The sequence below is a fragment of the Cuculus canorus genome, chromosome 11 (genome assembly GCF_017976375.1).
Source record: "Cuculus canorus isolate bCucCan1 chromosome 11, bCucCan1.pri, whole genome shotgun sequence".
Lineage (NCBI taxonomy): Eukaryota > Metazoa > Chordata > Aves > Cuculiformes > Cuculidae > Cuculus > Cuculus canorus.
Window position 1 is genome coordinate 4,839,621 of NC_071411.1, and position 21,032 is coordinate 4,860,652.

At 47.4% G+C, this 21,032-nt stretch overlaps 1 protein-coding gene across 3 annotated transcripts; it reads right to left on the reverse strand.

Moving 5' to 3' along the window:
• Positions 1-4,011: 4,011 nt before the first annotated feature.
• WNT5A (Wnt family member 5A) lies at positions 4,012-16,313 on the reverse strand. Of its 3 annotated transcripts, none has more exons than XM_054077013.1 (5): positions 16,035-16,313; positions 12,785-12,918; positions 11,361-11,626; positions 6,298-6,590; positions 4,012-4,606 (listed from the first exon to the last, which is right to left on the reverse strand). In XM_054077013.1, the coding sequence occupies exons 1-5, from the start codon at positions 16,038-16,040 to the stop codon at positions 4,148-4,150; spliced, it is 1,158 nt and encodes a 385-aa protein (XP_053932988.1). In that variant the 5' UTR covers positions 16,041-16,313; the 3' UTR covers positions 4,012-4,147. The 3 variants fall into 3 exon arrangements, with proteins under 3 accessions (XP_053932988.1, XP_053932989.1, XP_053932990.1); XM_054077014.1 differs by lacking the exon at positions 16,035-16,313 and adding an exon at positions 13,589-13,725; XM_054077015.1 differs by lacking the exon at positions 16,035-16,313 and adding an exon at positions 13,032-13,055.
• Positions 16,314-21,032: the final 4,719 nt, after the last annotated feature.

The window sequence follows — 21,032 nt, forward strand, 5'->3', positions numbered from 1 at the left end:
GACCTGCGTTCCAAAGGGACTTCAGCAACAGATAAGCAATTTTAAGACTATCAGAGTCAACAAATACGTACATAAGCTATATACAAATAGATATATTTTTGAAAACTTTGGTTTTCCTCTTTCTTTTCACAGTTTCCTCTATAGTCCAGCAGAAAAAACTAGATGCCTTTTCCTGATTCAGCAAACCCACCCGTTTACAGTGAATATCGTCACAGTTTCGATAGTATTTCTCAAGAATCCTTACCCAAAGGAAAGCAGGCTCTCTGTCAGCTTCCGTACAAATTTCTACAAGTTTTGTATCATCTTCGTAAGATAAATTCTATCAAACACATCCTTAGGAAAGGAAGGACTTTAGCTTGATTTCTGCTTGCAGTTCACTTCTTCAAGTTTCTTCCCTGCTCCGGGTACGCTTCCTGCTAACACCTGGGCTTCAGTGTTTTGCAGAAACAGGGTGAAAATCAGTATTGACAAAGCTACAACTGAACACAAAGATTTAAAGAAATTACTGAAAATATATGATTCTGAACCAGGGCATAACAGCATTTTTTAACAAAATTAAACAGATAAACTTTGCTGCAAATTAAAAACAATTCTCTTGTATCTGAGCTCATAATGACTATTTTGAATACAGATATTTACTGCTGCCAATAAAGAAACTTTTTGGTAACTTTTCTGTTATTGGGAAGAGCTTGAATAGAATCCAGTCCAAAAAAATGCTGACTTTCCTAAATAGGGGCTGTGTTTTTGCAATAAAGAATACTGGTCAATATACAAGTGAAGGAAAACTGAACCAGATGTCAGTAATAGGACCACAGAACGTTGCATTTGCCCAGAATCGCTATTTTAAACACACGATGTTGGTCTACTGGTTTGTGGGATAATACATTCTTGGCAGCCAGAAGGAGTTTCGATATGTTAGGTTATCCTTGAGAAAAAAAGAAGAAGAAAAGCAGAAGAGAGGTAGAGAAAGGCCACTAATTTATCAAGCTCCATATAGCAGAAAAAAAATTACGACTTAACTCAGGAAATCAGTTCAAAGAAAAGCCACTCTCAGAACAGAAAGCTCGGTTTTTACGTTAATTTTCATTTTCTGCTTTACTTCCTTACTACTACTACTTCATTGTACTTTGTCTTCTTTTTTTTTTAAGGATTCCTCCCTCCACGCACACTCAGTTTCCGGGCAAAGCTTCTAAGGAAGAAACGGGGAGCTTCCACCTTGCAGCTCGAGCGCGGTCGGACCCATGCGGGGGAACGACACCACCAGCGAGCACACGCGCAACCCAAACCGCACCAAACCCGGTCCCGACAACTTTTCCAGTTGGAAACCTTTGCTCACACAAGGATCCTGCTGCCATCTCCGGGATTACTGGAGAAAGTTGTTCCCAGGATCAGCCCTCACTGTCCCAGAATCACTACCAGCAGCCCTGCAAGCCATATGCACACAAACAACACCAACTCTGGTCCCTGTCCATTGCCAGTTAAGTATTTACCCATCTCTAAAACGCTTTCTGCAGGGATTTGGGATGGATTTTGGTTCTTTTTCCTTCTATTTAAGAAGTAGTTACATCTGTATGTCCTCTTAATATAGAAATAAAACTTCAAGATGGACTTTGTATGTTTGGCGAACAATCGCTTTTCCCTGTTTTACCACGTAGTAAATTTAAAAATCAACTCTGCTCATTGTTTTAACAAACCCTCCTCTGAAAGATAATTAAAACCACTTCCCAATATACAACCAAAGTTTTATTTTTATAGTCTATCTTCCATTATGGCATAATCCTTTCTTTTTAAACCAGTGAAATATACAAATCACGCAAGACAGAAATATGTACATTAAATGTACAGAACAGAGGAAAGGACATAGAAGATTTACATATCTGAATGACAAGTAAAATATTTTACATTAAATAAGTGTTTTAATAGCTAGGATCATGAGATTCAGTTCTGCTCAGGCAAAAGTCACTAAAAAAGGGAATGAGGTGGTTCAGCAAATGAAAAAAAAAACCGACCCTGGTTTCTGTACAATAAAAACCAAAGTGACATGTTCAATGAATTAGTGCTTTATTTATTTATCTTACTTTAAAGATATTCTTTGCAAACATCTGAAGATGAGGGGTAAATATGTCCTCGTACAATAAATTAAGAGCAATAAAGCGCCATTTAAGAAGCTGATAAATGATCAAGATGAACTTAATGATACAGCTTAAAGGCTCGTGAAAAGTTAAGGCTTTAGTAAAACTAGGCTAAAAGTGAAAGATTTCCTGACTTGGTATTTGCAAAACCATCTTCTTTAACTTGTTGGATGGGCCTGAATTGGAAAAAAAGGCATCGAACCAATGATGAAATCCTGTGTAAATACACAGCGTTGAGGGGGAACGCGTATTGTTCAACAAATAACAATTTCCATTTCAAAACCTGAAAAGCAACGGCCAAATGCAGCACATTTTAGAGTTGGAAGGTGTCTCCTTTCAGCAATAATCAATAATGCCCTAAACACGACAGTGGAATAGAAGCGATCTCCACACCAGTATCAATTGAAGTGCAGGGTGCTGCCTCTAACAACCGCCTAAGAAAGTCCACCAGCTGGGAAGAGGCTTCTTTGTGATTATCCTTAAAACTTTTGAATTTTAAAAGCTTTAAAAAGAACAATAAAAGAAACCACCAAAAGGTTAGAATCAATCTAAAAACCTGAAGAGATCTGAAAAAGAAAATGGGGGATGAACTGCCCCTGTAATTTAGAAGTTTTATTATTTCTTAAATCATTAAAATATGTACAAAAAGCTTTGAAATATCAGACACCAGCAGACCACAGTTCTCCCATATATATGTAACTGCTCAAGTATAGTCTGAACAGTTGTAGTGTATATCTGCAATATATTATCTAAAGCATGTGTATAAAGACATAGGATGATAAATTTGGTATTGCTGCAACACTTCTTTGAACTATAATAACCAGTTTATGCTATTTAAATATGAAACTATTGTCTCCTTGAGTGAGAGCGTTCCCAAAATCTGAAAAAAGAAAAAAAAAATGTAAAAATCAATCATTCCAAGAGTGGATATCTAATGATTTATTTTCTCACATAAAATTAGAGGAGTTATTTGTCAAGCTGTGTTTCGAAAGACAGCCAGCTATTACACCATTTTTAAGGCATTTTCAAATTTGGAGAATTCTATTTTCTACGGGCTTTCAAGGCTGGGACGCCAAAATTGTTTGCAAGCATGCAGCTCCGCTCCACCCAGCTCCAGAGCTCCACGCAGTCTGCACCGCAGCTGCTCCCCACGCTCGGTACGAGAGAAGTGCTGCTCCGTGAGATGAGACACTCCAATGTCACAATTAGCTAATAAGGCCAAATTCTGCCTTGAAGAATATCTTCATTATTAGTCAAGGCAGGTTTTTTTCTTTTTTTTTTTTTCTGGTCTTGCTGGGTTCTGGAAGCAGACACAGTGACTCAGGAATAGCGCAGTTTAAGCCTTTACGATCCTTTGCTCTTTCCCCTCCGATGACATTGCATACTTAAGTGGTAACGTTCAGACATGCAACTGACACTGCACTTGGTGATGAATATTACCACCTCTTCTTTACAGAGCCCTAAATGCACTGAACAGCTTTATATTCTAATAACTTCTAGTGTCTGAATCTGAAAGTCATGGACAGGTCTGTGTGTCCCTCACATCCATAAGGATTATTCTAACATCCCAAGCACATTACATGGTTGCTCTGCCTACAGCACATGTATCACGTCCCATGGGACTAAATTAGGGTATGCTGGATTTTCCCCTCAAACTACTCTACTGTTTTTAAGAAAAGTCAATTATTTTCTTTTTACTTTGTAAAATAAATATTCTCAGGTTCTCCCCTATTATTGCCAAAAATACAAACCACACACAGTTCTGGGTTGGACGCAGAGAGGATTTCCAGGCACTTCTCTTTGCAACCTTTGCATTTTAATTTTTTCTTTCCATTTTTATTCTCTTTCCTCCCTCCCCCCTCCCTTTTTTTTTTTTTTTTTTAAATTTTTTTTAAAAGAAGACGACAACTCGCTGGACTCTATAAATAAAGTGGAGATAGTCCTGTGGAAAGGGAGAGAGGGGCCTGCACCCCTCGCTGGCAGGTGGCTGTAGTTGCTCCCACCTCATCCGTCCCCTATTTGCACACAAATTGGTCCACAATCTCTGTGCACAACTTGCATTTCACGTAGCAGCACCAGTGGAACTTGCAGTGACAGCGCTCTCGCTGCACCGTCTTGAACTGGTCATACCCACGGCCACAGCACATGAGTTCACAGCCGTCCATGCCCTCCGAGGTCTTATTGCAAAGGCGGCCCTGGGTGCCCAGGGACCCGGTGCTCTCGTTGCGCACGCAGTAGTCAGGGCTGGGATCAATGTAGACCAGGTCGTGGATGGTGGGTGCGTTGAAGCGGCTGTTCACTTGCACCAGCTTGCCCCGGCTGTTGAGTTTCATGGCAGCAGCGCTATCGTACTTCTCCTTCAGGGCATCGCCTACCTTGCGGAAATCGGCGAGCTGCAGCCAACAGGTCTTCAGGCTGCAGGAACCAGAGACACCGTGGCACTTACAGGCAACATCAGCCAGGTTGTACACAGTCTGGAGGAGCCAGGAAAGAGAGAAAGCAAAAAGGATGGTGAAAGATCAGCGCGGCTGTGAAAGCATAAATTCCTTCATTTTATTTCCTCTGTCACATTCCCACTTGCCCCTCCATAATATTTGCCTGAGCATCCTCTTCCCTCTGCAATACGCTAGAAAGGAAGAGCAAGTGATCCGACACACGTGCGCGCCCAGCAACCCCATCAGCCAGGAGGAGGGGGTGGATGCTCTCGCTAGTCTCTCCCCACCACAGAGACAGCCGCAACAGCGCACAGAGCCCAGACAGCAGCAGCACTCAGGCTGCAGTCGAATTTGAGGAATTTGCTCTCACGCCAGCAAAGGATTTTGCTGTTTCATTCAGAAATGTAAAACATCCCTTTATTTTCTGTCTGAGTTACTCTCGCTATTGATCTCTGCTTGAGGCTGCAATTAGGGAAAGAGTTAAGATTCTTCTTGCTCCTGGCTCAGCTGCAGCTGATTGTCTGCTTTTGGCTCAGCATCCTCCTCCTATCCCAAATATTGCTTTGCAAGAGAGACTTCATCCAAAAAGAAACCCCCAAACACCTATGGGTGGGAGACGGAGCTACATAGCAACATCCTCCTTACAGAGCTTGGCAGGGAAATATCAGTCATTTGCCCTATACAAATAGAAATAAGAGTCAGTGTTGACACTGCCCCAAAAATCCTGGGGTCTGACACATTAGATGATACTGTAGACAACTTCCACCCAGCAGTTACAGAGAGTCTTAATGCTGCCAAATGGCACCGCAAAGATGAGGCTGAGGAAGGAAAAAACTCCTCGAGTCTCCATAAGCAACTGCGAAAGTGTCATTTTTCTTCTTGCTAATAGTAAATTGGCCTCTCCACTGCTTTCAGACACCCTCCTCTCACATTTAAATACTATTAATTTTCAATTATCTTTCATCCTTCTTCACCTTAGAACACAAGTGTAAAGTCTCCAGCCGACTATTTCTGGCACTTCAAGCTCTATGAAAATAATGATTTTGGCTCTTCATACCCAGACTATTAAAAAAAAGAAAAGTTTACACCCATTCATTTAAGGCATTTTTGAGATTAAAGAAACCATAAAGACATGTTTAACCACAGAAGGCCATGTTGTCTAATAATATGGAGGAGCTTTTCACATCCTCTTAAAGCAGGGAAATAAAAAAAAAACTAAAAAAAAAAGTCAGAACAATCCTGTGGCACAAATCCAGCCCAGGAAGCCCAGTGCGTCCCTCTTCCCTCCAACACACGCTGTCCTGGGTGGAAATACAAACTGGTACAATCCAGTTCTACATAGAATCCACAGCAAGCAGGGCACTTTTAATTAAACAATTAGGGAGGGAAACACAGCACACTTTGGTCCCAGTTTTTCCCCATGGGGAAGGCAATAGGGCTGTCAGACAACCAGGAGCAACACAAACTTAGATACTCCCCACCCACCTACACCCTGTATTCGCTGTTTTCTTGTTTTCTCCATTGAAACGGAGACAAGCCTTGGTTGGCTGGTCACTCCGCAGTGCCGCTCTGTGCCCTGCCAAGACATGTCTTTCTCCAAAAGGAGGGATGCTGACATAGAATCATAGAATGGTTTGGGTTGGAAGGGACCTTCAAGATCATCCAGTTCCAACCCTCCCACCATGGGCAGGGACATGAGCAGAGGAACGTGCTGTTCTGCAGCTACTTACTCTTCTCCCGGCCTCGTTGTTATGCAGGTTCATCATGATGCGGGCGCTCTCGTAGGAGCCTCTCTGGTAAACTCTCTCACGCTCCCGGGCATCAACAAACTCCTTGGCGAAGCGGTATCCGTACTCGATGTTATCCCCACAGCCACCCCAAAGCCAGTCCCGGGGCAAGTCCTTGGGTCGCGCTGCTCTGCTGCAGCCACAGGAGGAGAGCTCGCCCTCCCGACAGGCACGGCTCATGGCGTTGACCACCCCGGCCGCACTCACCGCGTAGGTGAACGCCGTCTCCCGGCTGCCTACGTGGAAAGATAAGCACTGTTAGGTGAGAGCCCAACCATGCCTCTCCCAGCCCACCAACGAGCTCTCCAAGAGCTACCAAACTCATTTACCTACTGAAAAACAGTAACCCTGAACCACGCTCCTCAAAATGTCTTCACTCTGAAAAAAAACTGAGTGGGATCAATCTACCAGGGCAGACAAGGTGTTTTTGAAGAGCAGGCATCGCTTCTCATCCATGACGGTGAAAGCCTGGATGAGGGAGGAGGTGAATCAAGGCTGGAGCGTGATGCCAGCGGGGCCAATGCAACTGTGCCTGCATGTGAGGGGCGGAAAGGGAAACAAGACTCCCTGTCTTTCAGAAAAAAGAGATGTTAAATACAACTTTTAAAAGCCTGGTTCTTAAATTACTACTTCTCAAAGATGATTTATGCACTTCACCCACTTGTTCCAATTTATTTAAAGTTACAGTGTTTTACAGAGCCTCCTGGTATCAAAAGAAATGTGTAGCAGAATAACACATAACTTTTCACCCTATGTGTAAGCCAGGCACATTTGTAGGAGGCTATTTAAAACTAAAGACAACCTGTGCTGTTTAGTATCCAACACTCCAGCTCATGTGAACATCGCAAGTGAGTCCATGGACAATCATCTTTACAAATTACAGGGAAGAAAAAACTCTTGGCACAAGGCAGCCTTGAAGGTTTTCTACTGCATCTGGTGTCCTTAAATGGAAATTGAAAACCTTGAGTTTCAAACTTTCAAAAGAAAAACTTACAATAACCCACAATGCAAGACATGGCCACGTACCATCCTCTTGACACTATCTAATCCCACCTTTATTTAGAGCCTGACTTCCTCTATTGCTTTTCCAAGGGTGCCACAAGTCCTGACTACAACTACAAAGGCTTTCAAAAACAAACAAACCAAAAAAAATCAGAGAGCTCACTTGAAGTTTGTTTTTCATCGTAAAAGACAGCATCCCACTGGGTCTTTTCCAATAATGATGCCCAGAATGACTAAGCATAGACTAAATATATTTGTTTGTATGAATTAAGTTTCATTCTTAAGCTTTAGTCCAATCAATAGATCAAGTTAGTTTTTAATCTTGATTTTACAAGATTTTTCTTAGGGAACAGCATGGGCCTTTGTAAAATCAGGGGGTTTAAAGGTTGCGTTTTGGACATATCATATGTTTTTAGGCAGCAACATTTTGAGGTAGAAAATCTTTTGTACAAGACCTGCCATAACAGGTCAAATCTAACAGGAGCTTTCAAGCACTTCTGGAACATAAATAATTTGCAGTCTGGCCCATATTTAACACCAAGATGACACGACGCTCAGAGCAGCTTTGTTAATATAACAGCTGTCATCCAATGGATTACTTTTGGTCATAGATGCTGGTTTTAAATGGGAAAAATCAGAAGTCTTATGTTGGGAAAGATCAGATTTAAGGAAGATAGGAAGCACTTTGCTCCTTTACTTGCAATGGTCTATTCTCACAGACACCCGTTCTTGGAAGCACTTACACGAATAACGGGCATGAAGGGTTACAGGAGTAGCCTTTCCAGTTAAAAAAAGATTTGGCTTTATACAGTGACTTATGCCTTGCATTTACTGCAAACTGTAGCAGAGGGAACCTCATACAGATTTTAATGTTCCCATTTGTTCTGTAACACACATTTTTGGATTAATTCCTTAAGCAAAATTTCCACTAGATTGAGAGGAAAGAAACGTGGTCTGCTTTGGACCACAGGACTCGCCTCTTCCGTTCCGTTTTACCCTTTTTCATGTTTAGTTAGCTCATGCTTTCACATGGTTAACTACACCGTTTATTGCAGGGTTTAAACTCATAAAGCTGACTTTTTTTGACTAGTTTTCATTATTACCCTGGAACATATTTGAAAGAATTTACTCTTGGTGCAAATGAGAGGAAAGTCTGGGGTACAGAAAGGAGAGCTTCCCCCCAAGCTCCCTCCTTGAACATTTAGGCGAATTACAAAATAGCATCAGCTGCAGAAGCAGATCTCAAGCCCCCGCAGGTCGTAAGCCAACACTGTCTCAAGTCGTCAGCCCCAGGAACACATTAAGAGTGATGGTTCCACATGGATGAGTTACTCTGAATTTTTTTTCTTTTCTTTCCTTTTTTTTTTTTAAGTCTTTAGGCACAACTGTGCTTTCCTTCACTGTCAAACATATCTGTCTTTTCCCACAGTCCAGCATTTCTCTCTATTGTAGCCATGGCAAGGAAACACACATTCCAAATATGTTTGAATCCCCTCTCTCCCATACATATAAAACATAGAAATGGAACTGTTCAATATACACATACTGTCGGAAGCCACCCACAGAGCAAGGAGCTGAGCTTTACGCTTGATATGAATAAGTCTGCAAGAGCAGAACGATTTTTTTTTTTTAATACCTGAACATAAGAAAGAAAATGTTCTTTGTCTTGTATGTTAAAAGCATTCAGCATCAGGCAGCAGGCACGAATGAACTGGACCCTAACTACACCGAGCTGTTTGGAGAGGATCCAGTGATTTTATTTCATGCTAGCCCTCCTCAGCTGTTTGCAAAGCCCAAGGGCAGCCAGCCCAGGGCCAGCCCCAAAGCCGGGAGACGGCGCAAGGTGGTGGTGAAGGCAGTGAGGACCATGGCCTGACCTGGGCACCAGCAGCAGAGGAGAGCAGCAGAGAACAAAAGCTCTCAAATTTTGCAGTTCAGTGAGCCACAGAGCAAGCTTCCAAACCCAACGCTAGGTTTATTTGTACAGCTTTAGCTAACTTCGCAGGATAAATCCTGGAAGAAAGACTGTCCATTTATACACTGGGGTAATGACTGTGCCGTCAGTCAGTGCTTTGCCTCGGCGCTCTGCTCTGCGCAGTGGGCAACGGCGCATCGTTAGTCCGGATGATAAAATCCTCCCAACCTATGTGCACACCGTCCTCTCACATCGGTGACAGTAAGGAGGATCTGACAGTCCCCGACAAACCAGGGTCGAAGTAAAATTCAATCAGGCTCTAAAAGTACCCAGTTTTCCTTCCACTCAGAAGAACAGCAACTGGCCATTACCAAAGGTCAGCGTGAAATAGTACAACTGTTACCCACAACACCTTTCTTGTTCTCAGGCAATACGCTCTTTAGGCTCTTTAACTCATGAATACGGCTATTAACCTTGCTTCCATCTGCAATTAGAATAAGTGGCTTAATTACATGATGAATTGCTGTGTAGACATCAGCTAATACCATCATATTCAGCACAAGGGCGCGGCAAAGTTATTTAACTTGAAAGAAACCACCTTTAAGTAGATCTGTCATACTCAGGGAGGGCAGAATCGTCTACTTCAGAGACAGACAACACAAATCATGGGCCAAATCCTGTACATTTCTTCACACCAACAGTCTCCTTAAGCTCATTTTCACTTGCTTGGTTAATAAATAAGGGTTGAAGGATGAAAGTCTAAATTTTAAAAAGATTATTTTTCTGACATTTACTAGATTATATTAGAACAGAAAAGTGTACAGAAAGTTTTCTCATGTGCTTTTATACTTTTGTTTGGGTAAGGGTAAGGTAAAAAAAAACCCCAAACTCTACAAGGGGGTTAATACTGTGCTTGCAAAAAGCCTAGGGAAGGTTGTTTATCTAAAATCAGCTGTTTCAACTAGGTACTACTATGCAATAGATTTTTTTACTATTTGTCTAACAATCTCCAAATAAAAACTCATTTTAACAAAAATGAGACCAAATGTGAATTGATGCAACCCTTCAACCTTAAACGGAGTTAGCCCTTCTACAGATAAACCTAGCTTAAGCCTGATTTTAAAACTTTATTTTTATGAAGCAGGCCAGAAAAACACTAACATAAAAGCTTTATTGTACATCTCCAACTAAAAAGCACTGCTGAAGTTCGTCAGCGTACCAATTACTACATAAAAGATCACAACTGTCACCCAGTTGGTTGCAATCCAGCTTGGGAAAGTCAGAGGTAGGTTTCACCACAGACCCAGTTCAACAGCACTGGTTAAAACTTTGTCAAGAACTTTGAAATACAATAAGGTGCTTAGACGACAGGAAAGGCAGGAGCAGATGAGCATGCAAGAAGCAGGTTTCAAACAGGATCTGATAGGGAAGGGGTTGGGTGCCCACCACGCTGTGATAAGGCATTAAACAGGAATCTGTCTCTCTTACCAGCGATGTGATTACATTAAATGCGAGTCACGAGGACAATGACACATTCTGTCCTGATAGAACTAATTTCATAAGAATTACCCTGTTACAGTATTTTTAACATAAATCTACCTTTCTCAAAAAGAGAAAAAAAAGTTTCCGTATCTGGAAATAAGCAAGAAGGGATTGCCTATAAACACTTATAGACAGAGCAGTAATTTTCAGTTAACCTCCAGACCAAGAGCAATTTATTATGCAGCTGCCAACTTTGGAACTAGACATGGACAACTTTAATTTTACAAGACGCTGCTGGTTTTGATTCTCTCAGGTTGCCTTCATTTTGTCTCAGGTTTTCTCAAAGCAGATTTCAGGGCTGCATTTTCCTTTCTTCTCTATTCCTATATGCAAATATATATTCCTACTTTGTTTTCCAAAACGCACGGCTGGACAGTGGTGGGAAATCACCTCCAGCTAAAAATAATTCAACTCCTTTGGCAACTTCTAAAAACACTTGATTAGTTACAGTCCTCAGTAAGAACCCCGCAAGAGCTTCAAGCGAAGAACAGAACGTGCCATAAACATCCTTAGACAAGAGTTTAATCACAAAGATGTTGCTTCCTACCTATCTGCATGACTCTGCCAAAAACAGAGTTGTTGTCCACAGTGCTGCAATTCCATCTTCTATGTCTGAACTGATACTGGCACTCCTTAATGCCCGTCTTTGCACCCTCTCCAATGAACTGCATATGGTCCTGATACAATTGGCAGAGTTTCTTCTGTCCTTGGGAAAGCCCTGCTAGCTGGCTACATAGTGGCTGGGCTCCTATTATATACACCTCTGACATCTGAACAGGGTTCATGGGGTTCATAGGGTTCATCCCTAAAGACCTGCACAAAGAAAGATTTGGATTAATAAAGAGAAGACTCAAAAAAAAAAAAATAAAATAAAAAAGACGTTTATAAATCCCAAAATAGAACTGTATCTTATACAAGAGCAAACAACAACTGGTTTTGCGAACAGGTGAGAAAAAAAAAAAACATTTAAATATGAAACTTTTGCTTTAAAGAGCACAGAAGTTATTAGTTCCCATCTACGTGGTTATCACCATGCGTTAGGGACTGAAGTAAGACATAGACTTGCAACACTTGCATCTAGGCAGTCCTTTACCAGCTTAAATGGATGCAGTAAAAGCAACAGAAGCTCCAAATAACTGCAAGGCCAGAAAAACAAGTACAACAAAAATGAAAAAAAAAAAAGCCCCCTGAAACACAATTTATTTTAATATATATTTTAGACTTAACTCTGGATTTTTCAATCTCTTCTACCATAAACAAACAGGGAAGCCTTGAACAAGTCAGAAGTTAGAAACTTGCTGCAGACTACTTCTAGCTTCTTCTGAACGACACACGAAAACACAGGAGCAAGTGTATTCACTATAAACAAAATCAACTCTGTTTTCTTAATTCTTAAAAGTGCTCTTCACATGATACATTTCAATTAAAAAGTGGCCATTAATCTGAAAAGGCTCACTTGAAACAGCAAAGAAACACCTATTTCAAAAACTCCCAACATCGTACACTGTACAGAAACAGACTGTTTGTCCAAGCAGAAATATAAATGCACTTCTTTGTAACAAAATATATTTACAAACATTTAAACTACAGAAAAGTTCAAACTGAAAGTTTAAAGAAATGACATTTCTACTCGAAAACCAGCATCCCCATACATGCAAAAATTCTGGTCTAAGAGGGTTGAAATGACTCTTCTAGAGAAGAGACAATTCTAGCAATTTAAAGACAATCAAACCCGTAGAGAATTTACTTTACGGCATTCTAAAACCCGAATTTTATAACACGAGACGTTGCACATTTACACTTATTCGAGTTCATTTTACTGCCCAGCGCATAACAACTCCAACGCTGCTCCCCTGCTGCCTCCTCCGTGCCGTCCTCCCTCAGAAACAAAGCGCACGAGAAGTAAACAGACATTTCATCGAGCAAATCTTGACAGCCCCTTTTAAAATCAAGTCGATACAAGATGCTTACCACCAAGAGCTGGCTTCTATCACAACCTGGGCGAAAGAGGAGAAAACGGCCAGAGCCACTACGAGGTACTGAGAAGCCATTGTACTGCCAACTGTCCCCAAAGCACCTCCTTGGATTAATACTGCAGTGGATTTCTAGAGGGGGGAGAAAAAGGATCAGATTGTTTATTGCTTCTCAGACCATTTTCGAGCATTCAAGTTTAAACAACGGAAGTATCCGGGCCCCTTTTAACTTGATTCTGACTCGCCTGCCCTTCTCCCCGCCGAGGCTCCGGTGGCAGATGCAGGCACGTCGCGGCTCCCGCTCCACCGGGCAAAAACCCACCCCCGAACCCCCACCCCCCGCCGTCACCGCCTTCCCGGGGCGGCCGTAGCGCCCACCCTGTCCCCCAGCCCTGGGACGGGACGGATGCTCCGGGCACCGGGATCCTGGACCCGATGCTCCGGGCACCGAGACGCCCCTCTGCCCCAGGACGGGACGGATGCCACCCCCCCAGCCCCGTACCCGGGACGCGCCCCCCTAGCCCCGGGACGAGACGGATGCTCCGGACACCGGGATCCCCCCCAGCTCCAGACCGGACAGATGCTCCGGACACCGGGATCCCCCCCAGCCCCAGACCAGACGGATGCTCCGGACATCGGGATCCCCCCCAGCTCCAGACCGGACAGATGCTCCGGACACCGGGATCCACCCCCCCAGCCCCAGACCGGACGGATGCTCCGGACACCGGGACGCCCATCCCCGCATCCCGGCCGTCCATCCCCGCTGCCAGGGGCTACAGGCGACCCGCGGGCCCGTCATTACCCTGTGGCTCGCCGCTGCGGAGCCAGCATCCTGGATACGAAACCCTCCCGGCTGGCTTCAGGTTGGAAAAGCGAACCCGAACGGGAAGGGGGGGGAAGAGGAGTGGGGTCGGTGCCACGAGGGCGTCGGTGCCCCAGGGCGGCGGATCCCACCCGGGGACGATGCGACCGGTCCTCGCCCTTCCACGCAACCCCCTAAAGCATCTCGCAGTGCCGCTCTCCGCGATGGCCGAGGCAGCCCCGACGGCAGCCCCCGCGCCCCGCCGGGGCCGGTACCGCCCCGGGGAGATACCGGGAACGACAAGGAACGGTTCGGCGTCCCGACCCAGTCCCTGCAACAACCAGGCTGCCGGCTTGGAAGTCAAACGCTTCCCCCGACAGGTCCCGCGCTCCCCGCCTGCGCCCTCACACGGGACTCTTGAACTCGCTAACCAGTGCCATTCACGGTTTTTTATTTCCCCTCCCCTCGGAAGGAGGGAAAAAAAAAAAAAGAAAAAAAAAAAACCGAAAAAAAGACATTTCGACACTTGGGGGCTCCCTATTCATTCTCAAAAAGCCCTTAATGCTGAATTGAAGGTGCTCTTAATTCTAATTTATTTCTGTTTGCGAAGGGTCGGGAGGAGAAGAGCGACGGCAGCGCCGCGACGGGAACTCGGGCTCGGCCGGAACCTGCCCGGTGCGGAGCCTCCCGAGGGTTAAAATCCTCCGCCCCGGCTCCTCCGGGCTCGGTGCGAGAACGGGGGCCGCTCTCCCGCTGGAGAAGAGCCCGTCCCGTTGAGATCGGATCGATCTCGGGAAAGATGCGAGAGCCGTGGGGGGTACTAAGGAAAAGGCGAAGCAAGGTGTGCGACAGCCCAAAGCCAACGCGTTGGGGTTTTTATTTCATGTTAGTTCTTAAAATAATTACAGTAATAATAACGAAGAAGCGTCACGGAACTGCCCGAGCCCGGAGGAGTCCGGAGGCGCCGGTGCCCAAGCGGGACCCCACGATGCGCAGCGGCCCCGACGGGGCAGGCGGAGCCCGGGGCACAGACCCCGCCGCAAGCCCGGGCGGGGCGGAAAGGGCTCGGGGTGGTCGCAGCGCCGATGGGACCGGAGCCCCCGACCCCCCGGCGGCCCCCGGGGAGCCGCGCTGCCGACAGGGGGCGGCCTCGGCCGCCGCAGCCCCGCGGAGCGGCGGGGCCGGGCGGCTGCTGCCCCTCCGACGGCACCTCCCGCTCCTCCTCATCGCTGTTCTCGCCCTCCTGACACGGCGGGAGGAGGCACCTGCGCCCGGGGGAGCGGGCGGGGACCCGGCCCCCCTCGGCCCGTGCCTGCTGCGCGCAGCGGCGGACGAGCTGACAGCCAAACCAAACCAAACCAACAACAAAAAAAGCTAACAACAAAAAAAAAGAGGCGAGACTCGCAGGCAGCATGGGAGCACCGGCTGTGGGCAGCGGGAGGCACCGCTCCCAACTCTGTAGGGCCGCGGAGATTGGGTTGGTTTGGTTTTTAATGCACCCCATGCGGAGCCCGCGCTCTCTGCCGAGATGAAAAGAGAAGCTTTTACAGATCCTGCAGCCGCGGGATCGCCTGTGATCCTGTTTTACACGGGGCGTCTGGAAAGCCTGCGGAAGGCATCTGGTTTTCTGGGAGCACTACCTGCGGGCAGAGCTCCCGGCCCGGGGGCTGCAAACGGCGGCGGCCGCCCCCGCTGCGGCTCCGCATCCCTTCGGGACGGGCGAGACCAGGTTCCCCCGAGCGAGGCACGCATCCCCGCCGGAGAGGAAAGCGTTTTCCCGGCGGGGTTAAGACGCACCTCCATCCTTCCCTCCGCTCCGGCCGGGAAAGAGCCCGACTGAACTCTCCGTGACCCTCGGAGCGCAACCGATTTAACATACAATTGATAATGAAAAAAACAAACAAAACAACCAAAACCAAAAAGCCAACAGCCTTTCCAACATGGAGTCCTCGCAGCGCCAAAGGGGGACCCGCGCTCCTCCGCTCTGACCCGGGCGGGACCCTCTGCAGATGCAGAGTGATAATCTCCAGAAACTTAGAATAAAATTAAAAAGGGGGGGGGGGGGGGGGGGGGGGGGAGAGCTGACTCCGGGTCCTCCGCTGGCCCCCAGCCAGCTCTCCTTAAAGGTACAGGCCACCATTAACACCGACGCCGAGCTCCTCCATAGCGATTCTCCTCGGGAAAGTTTGGGAAGGGGTCTTTAAAGTGGCGTTAGGAGCCGCTGCCGCAAAGATGCCCCGGGACGCGGCGGGCAGAGCGAGCCCGGCCAGCCTCCCCGCGGCCCCCTTCGCGGGGGAAATTTAAATAGGGATGGGAAAATAAAGGAAAATAAAGGAAGGTTGGGTTTTTTGGGTGTTTTTTTTTTCCCAAGCGGGGAGCCCGGCAGCGCGGGGAGGGGAGGGTCGAGCAGCCCCGCCGCCGTGCGGAGCCACCCGCGAGGACTCACCTCCATCGCCGCGGGATCACCGAGCGAGAGCAGCAAAGTAATCCAAGCGGAGCAGGAGGGGGAAAGGGCGAGGCGAAAGTAAAATCCTGGCTGGCAGGAGCCGGGCGGTCTCCTCCCGAGCCGCGGAGCTGGCGGGGGGCGGCGGGCGAGCGCTCGCTCTGTCCGGCGGGGGCTGAGCGTGTCCGACTGCGGAGCGGGGCACCGGTGCAGCCTTCTTTCCAAGGTCCATCAGCAATCGCAGTAATTAGGGCTTTCCACCACCAGAAGAAGACGACGGAGGCACAAAAAAAAAAAAAAGCCAAAAAAAAAAAAAAAAAAGCCAAAAAAAAAAAAAAAAAAACAAAACCCCAAAACAACCCACCACACACACACCAAGCGCCCGTGGGCGTGATTGTGCGGAAGCAAATAAAAATCTTCACAAGCGGCAGCGAAAGCGCCGCGGGCGACGATCCGTCCCAGCAGCCCAGGTGGTGCCGCCGCGGGGCTCCCGGAGCGGCCGCGGGCAACGAGCGGAGCCGAGCGGGTGCGGGGCTCCCCCTGCCCGCACCCCTTCGCCCGCTCAGAGGCTGCGCTGCGCGGAGCCGGGAGTCCGCGGCTGCGGAGCCATCGTGTTGTTGGCTCCCTCCATTTTACACAGAGAAGAAAAAGCCAAAAAAAAAAAGAAAAAAAAAAAAGGCTCAAACCAACAGAAAGAGAAGTTTCTGCACAACCGGGAAGGGGATGGGGGGGGGGCTTGTGCACGCGTGTGTCTGTCTTACGGGGCGAGTGATCCTGCAAGGCGAATAGGGGGAGGGGAGAAGTCCGGCGCTTCAGGCGCTGCGGGGTCCCCAATCCATCGCTGGCAAAGGCACCCAGCGCCGGCGAGTAAGTTACGCGAGGCAGCGCGCACCCGAGCAGACGGCGTCGCGCTGCAGCTCTGCCCCCCCTCCCCGCGCCCGCTGCAGCCGGCCCGGCTCCCCCCGGCTCTCTCCCTCGCAGCTCTTCACTCTGCTGCTTAAAAGTGTTTAAAAAAAAAAAAAAAAAAGAAAGAAAGAAAAAGAGAAGAGGGAGAAAAAAAAAAAAAAGTTGCAGAGCCAACGGCAGCTGAAAAACTTTGTGCGGAGCGCATGCGCCCCGAGCCGGCCTATTGCAGACGGGGCTGGATTTTAAAGCTGTACGGCAGCGAGCGGGACCCCGGGGCAGCCCCGCGGCGGGGGGGGGGCGGCCGGGATGCGCGCCCGCCCCGTCGAGCCCCGCACCGCTAGCCCCTTCCCGGCGGCCGAGCGTGGCGTGAGAGCCCCTCACCAGGCTGCTTATCCCGGGGCGGGAGGGACACACACACACGAGATAACGTGCCCGGGGAGCCCCGCGGCGGGTGGGGGGCGCTGGGATGAGCGCCCGCTCCGTCGAGCCCCGCACCGCCGGCCCCTTCCCAGCCGGCCGGTTATCCCGGGACGGGAGGGACACACACACGATAACGGGGGCTCCCCCGCACATCCATGTGCGGGCAATGTGCAGCGCACATGGCCGAGCCCGCGGGGCTGCCCGGGCGTCCCGGGCTCGTTTGACGAGTCGTGTTCTTCGCATGCTCCGGGATGCGACAGCGCTTTCCAAGCACTGAGGGACGGAGCGGGTTCGACGGTTTGGGCTCCTCCTTTCTCTTTCAGCGGTTTTTTTCTGCTGTAAATTTGTCAAGCTGTAGACAAAATTGAGAATCTTTGGGTTAAATCACGTAAAAGCCAACGAGAGCAGTAGGTGAACAGGGCTCAGCGCACCTTTTCTTCGCTCTGCAGTCCACAGCCAAAAGGTTTTGGTTTTTTTTATTGCACCTCTCGCATCTCATATGCACCCAAGTGCAGGAAATAGGAGCGTTCCCTCGGCCAAAACTCCGCATTACTTCCCCTGTAGTCGCCTGCGATTGGGGTTCCACGGGGGGGGGCGGCTGCGGGGAGGGGGCGCATTATCGAAGCAGCCCTGGGAAATCCAAACAGGCTGCGAGAGCGGCTCCGCTATCAATAAATGCATTCACTCCTTCAAAGCCATTCCAGTGCAAATAGAAACCCTTCAGGAGCCCAAGGGGGGAAAAGCGCCTCTCGGCCGCTCCGAGCCCGCTGCTGCCCGCCCCGTCGGGGCACTGCCCGCCAGGTAAGCGCATCCCTCCAGCATCAGCGCCTGCTGCTCGCTCCTGCTCCACCGGCACCCTGCAGCCCTCACCACCTTCCCAGGGGTTAGACACGATGGAAGAATGGGGGACCCTGCTCTGAGAGCGGGGTGCAGGCAGCTGGGGCGGCGCGAGAAGGGGAGTGTGTCCCAGCGGAGCGGTAGAGGCAGCACGGAGCCCCCTTTTCGCCCGCTGGCACCTGCCAGCATCGCTCCCGGCACCTTTATTTACTCCCCGATATCCATTTCCATCAGGCATCCTCACAGCCCGGGCTGCGGTTCATTCCTTGGAACGGCTGGTGAGGAATTTATAAATTAGGTGTAGGACCAGGTCTGGGAAGAGGGGGAGGAATAAAGGGGTTGTTCGTTCTTCCAAGGAAGACCAACCTTCGTTTTATGCCTAGTAAATAATATTTTATTGCCTTTGGTTTACTGTGGCATTTCAATTATCCCCTTTAGGAGTCTGCAAACTGCGTGGGTTAAAGGTCATTTCTCAAACCACTAGAATTAGTAAAGAATAGCAGAAAACTGTAAAATGGGGAGGAGCCACGCAGTAAAACAAGAAAGATCGCCTGAAATAAACTAATAAAGAGCCCCGAGCTGTTTACCTCTCACATTTGTATTCCGGAATGATGTTTATCATCATGTAATTGCATAATGTCATCGGGCACAGGAAGACGCCTGGCCTGGGATGATCAATACGGGCAGGCAGGGCTGTAAGCAGCAGCTTGGCAATAGGTGAAGCCAACACCAGATCATTTTCGTTGCCGGGATCCCTAGTCGTTGTTTTTTCAAAAGAAAACCGAACAGGGAATTTATAAATCATGGGCAAATTTTCAAGCCATGGCGCATAGAAGTGGAAATAAAGGGCAGAAATCCAAACATCCTGCAAGGCTTTAAGAATTTTAATTTCTCCACGCTATTTAAAACAGCTGGGTGAAGCTAGAGGGGGCAGGAGGGAGAAGTATTGACAGTCTTACAGGCAGTCGTGCTGCCCAAGCTTTTGTTTTCCAGGTTTGCTGGTTATGGAGCTCTCAAGTTTACCAGGCGGTCGATCCGGTGTACTTTATCTGCTAACATCGAGGTGTTTGCACTTCCTATTACACTACTGTGAGCATTTATTTTTTTTTTTTCTTATGAAAAAATACTGTTGAATGTCTGAAGAGCAGAACCCTAAACAGCAACACTGCAGGATTTTAGAGATGAAGGTCTGCTGTAGCTCTGCAGTTCTCTGTAAGACAGAAATAGATTATTTCCGATCTTTTAGAGGTAACCTTTTACAGTAATGCATTTTAACAAAGGCGTAAGTCACATTGGAATATTGCATGCATGTGTCCATTTTAATGTGTAGTGCTGTGTGATTTATATCTGTATACCTTAGCCAGTGGCAAATAAGCAGTCAGAGGCTGATAGGCACAGTTTTCCATCATGAAGAACCCATTTGGGAAGCAGAACTTTGACTGAAGGTATTTTTCTATGTGCCTTTTTAGCTTATCGTGGCATTTGAATATATAATATAGGAATTATTATACTGAACCTTTGTGAAGGCATAGCCCATCTGCAGTTATTTAGGTATTACTATGCATAATGAATTTGCATATATGCTTTTTTAAGTCAGGGCCAGACATAGCGCCATGACGACCATTTGACAGAGCAAGTATATCTTGCCCTTTCGAACGCGTAACCTGCACTCTGCATACCAGCACATCTACTCCTGGGATGACTTTATTTTATGCTCCAAGGAATGACATGTCACTGCCTTGAAATCATATATGCACTTTCCTGAGGCTGTTTTCTTCCCTAAGACATGCTATTGCTTTCTTCTACAGACCACCCTGCCATCCAAAAGATGGCTAAACTACAAAAGAAGTGGCGAGGATGATGATTTTATGCCAACACTTGCAATAGTTGTTATTTGCCTATATCCTTAGCCACCAGAGGCAGGAAATAGCATGGGGAACTCTCTTTTTAAAGAATCATTTTATATTTCTAGCTTGCCTGACTACCGAAGCAACTCTGACAAGTTAAGAGCCTAGAAGACAAAGAGAAGAATATGGACGTGTGTATCCATGCGTTGTGCCCCCTCCTCCAATCCCAAATTCATGACATTGAAAGAAGCCAGGGTATTTGGCAGCAGCAAGAACCACTAGAGAGGAGGGAATCCTGAATCTAGATTAGCGTTTTTCTTTACCAGCTGAAGACATATTTTAGATGCAGTGAGATGCAAAGAGGAGGCAGCAGGCAATAAAAGAAAGTTTACAAGGTAATGAATTGTAAAAACACCAACCTACAAATCTGCAAAGCCTGTTGGAAAAATATACCACTTTATATTTGAATTGATGATAACTATATCAATTTGTTGTTACGAGTAATGAACTGCATAACAAACAGCATTTGTCTGCATTATTGTCTGGGGAAAGAAAGTTGTGAACTCATTTTTTTAGTTTTAACGTGCAAAACACAAATAGGTTCTTCTCACGCCTTCCTAGTGAGGTCTGTGCACCTTGCTGCCACTGCAGAGATCACAGCCCGGGTACAACACGCATGTGTGCTGGGTCGTGGAGGGAAGTAAAGCTGTGAGAAAATTCTTTACGAAACTGAGAAGTAACACTAAAAGCTGTTGAACCAGGATGCCAACCTGGTGCCATGTCTGTTAGAGCATGGGACTTGACTATGGTTAGAAGAAGAATTGGGAATAATTTCTTCACCCTGAGGGTGGTGAGGCCCTGGCCCAGGTTGCCCAGGGGAGCTGTGGCTGCCCCATCCCTGGAGGGGTTCAAGGCCAGGTTGGATGGGCCTTGGGCAGCCTGAGCCAGTGGGATGTTCCTGCCCATGGCAGGGGGTTGGAAATGGATGATC

What these genes read in the sequence shown, in the direction of transcription:
- WNT5A (XM_054077013.1), bottom strand. An exon ending in ATAGAAGCCAGCTCTTGGTG is followed by an intron (nt 11,627 to 12,784) that starts GTAAGCATCTTG and finishes TTCTTTGTGCAG; the next exon opens with GTCTTTAGGGATGAACCCTA. An exon ending in ACAACGAGGCCGGGAGAAGA is followed by an intron (nt 4,607 to 6,297) that starts GTAAGTAGCTGC and finishes TGGCTCCTCCAG; the next exon opens with ACTGTGTACAACCTGGCTGA.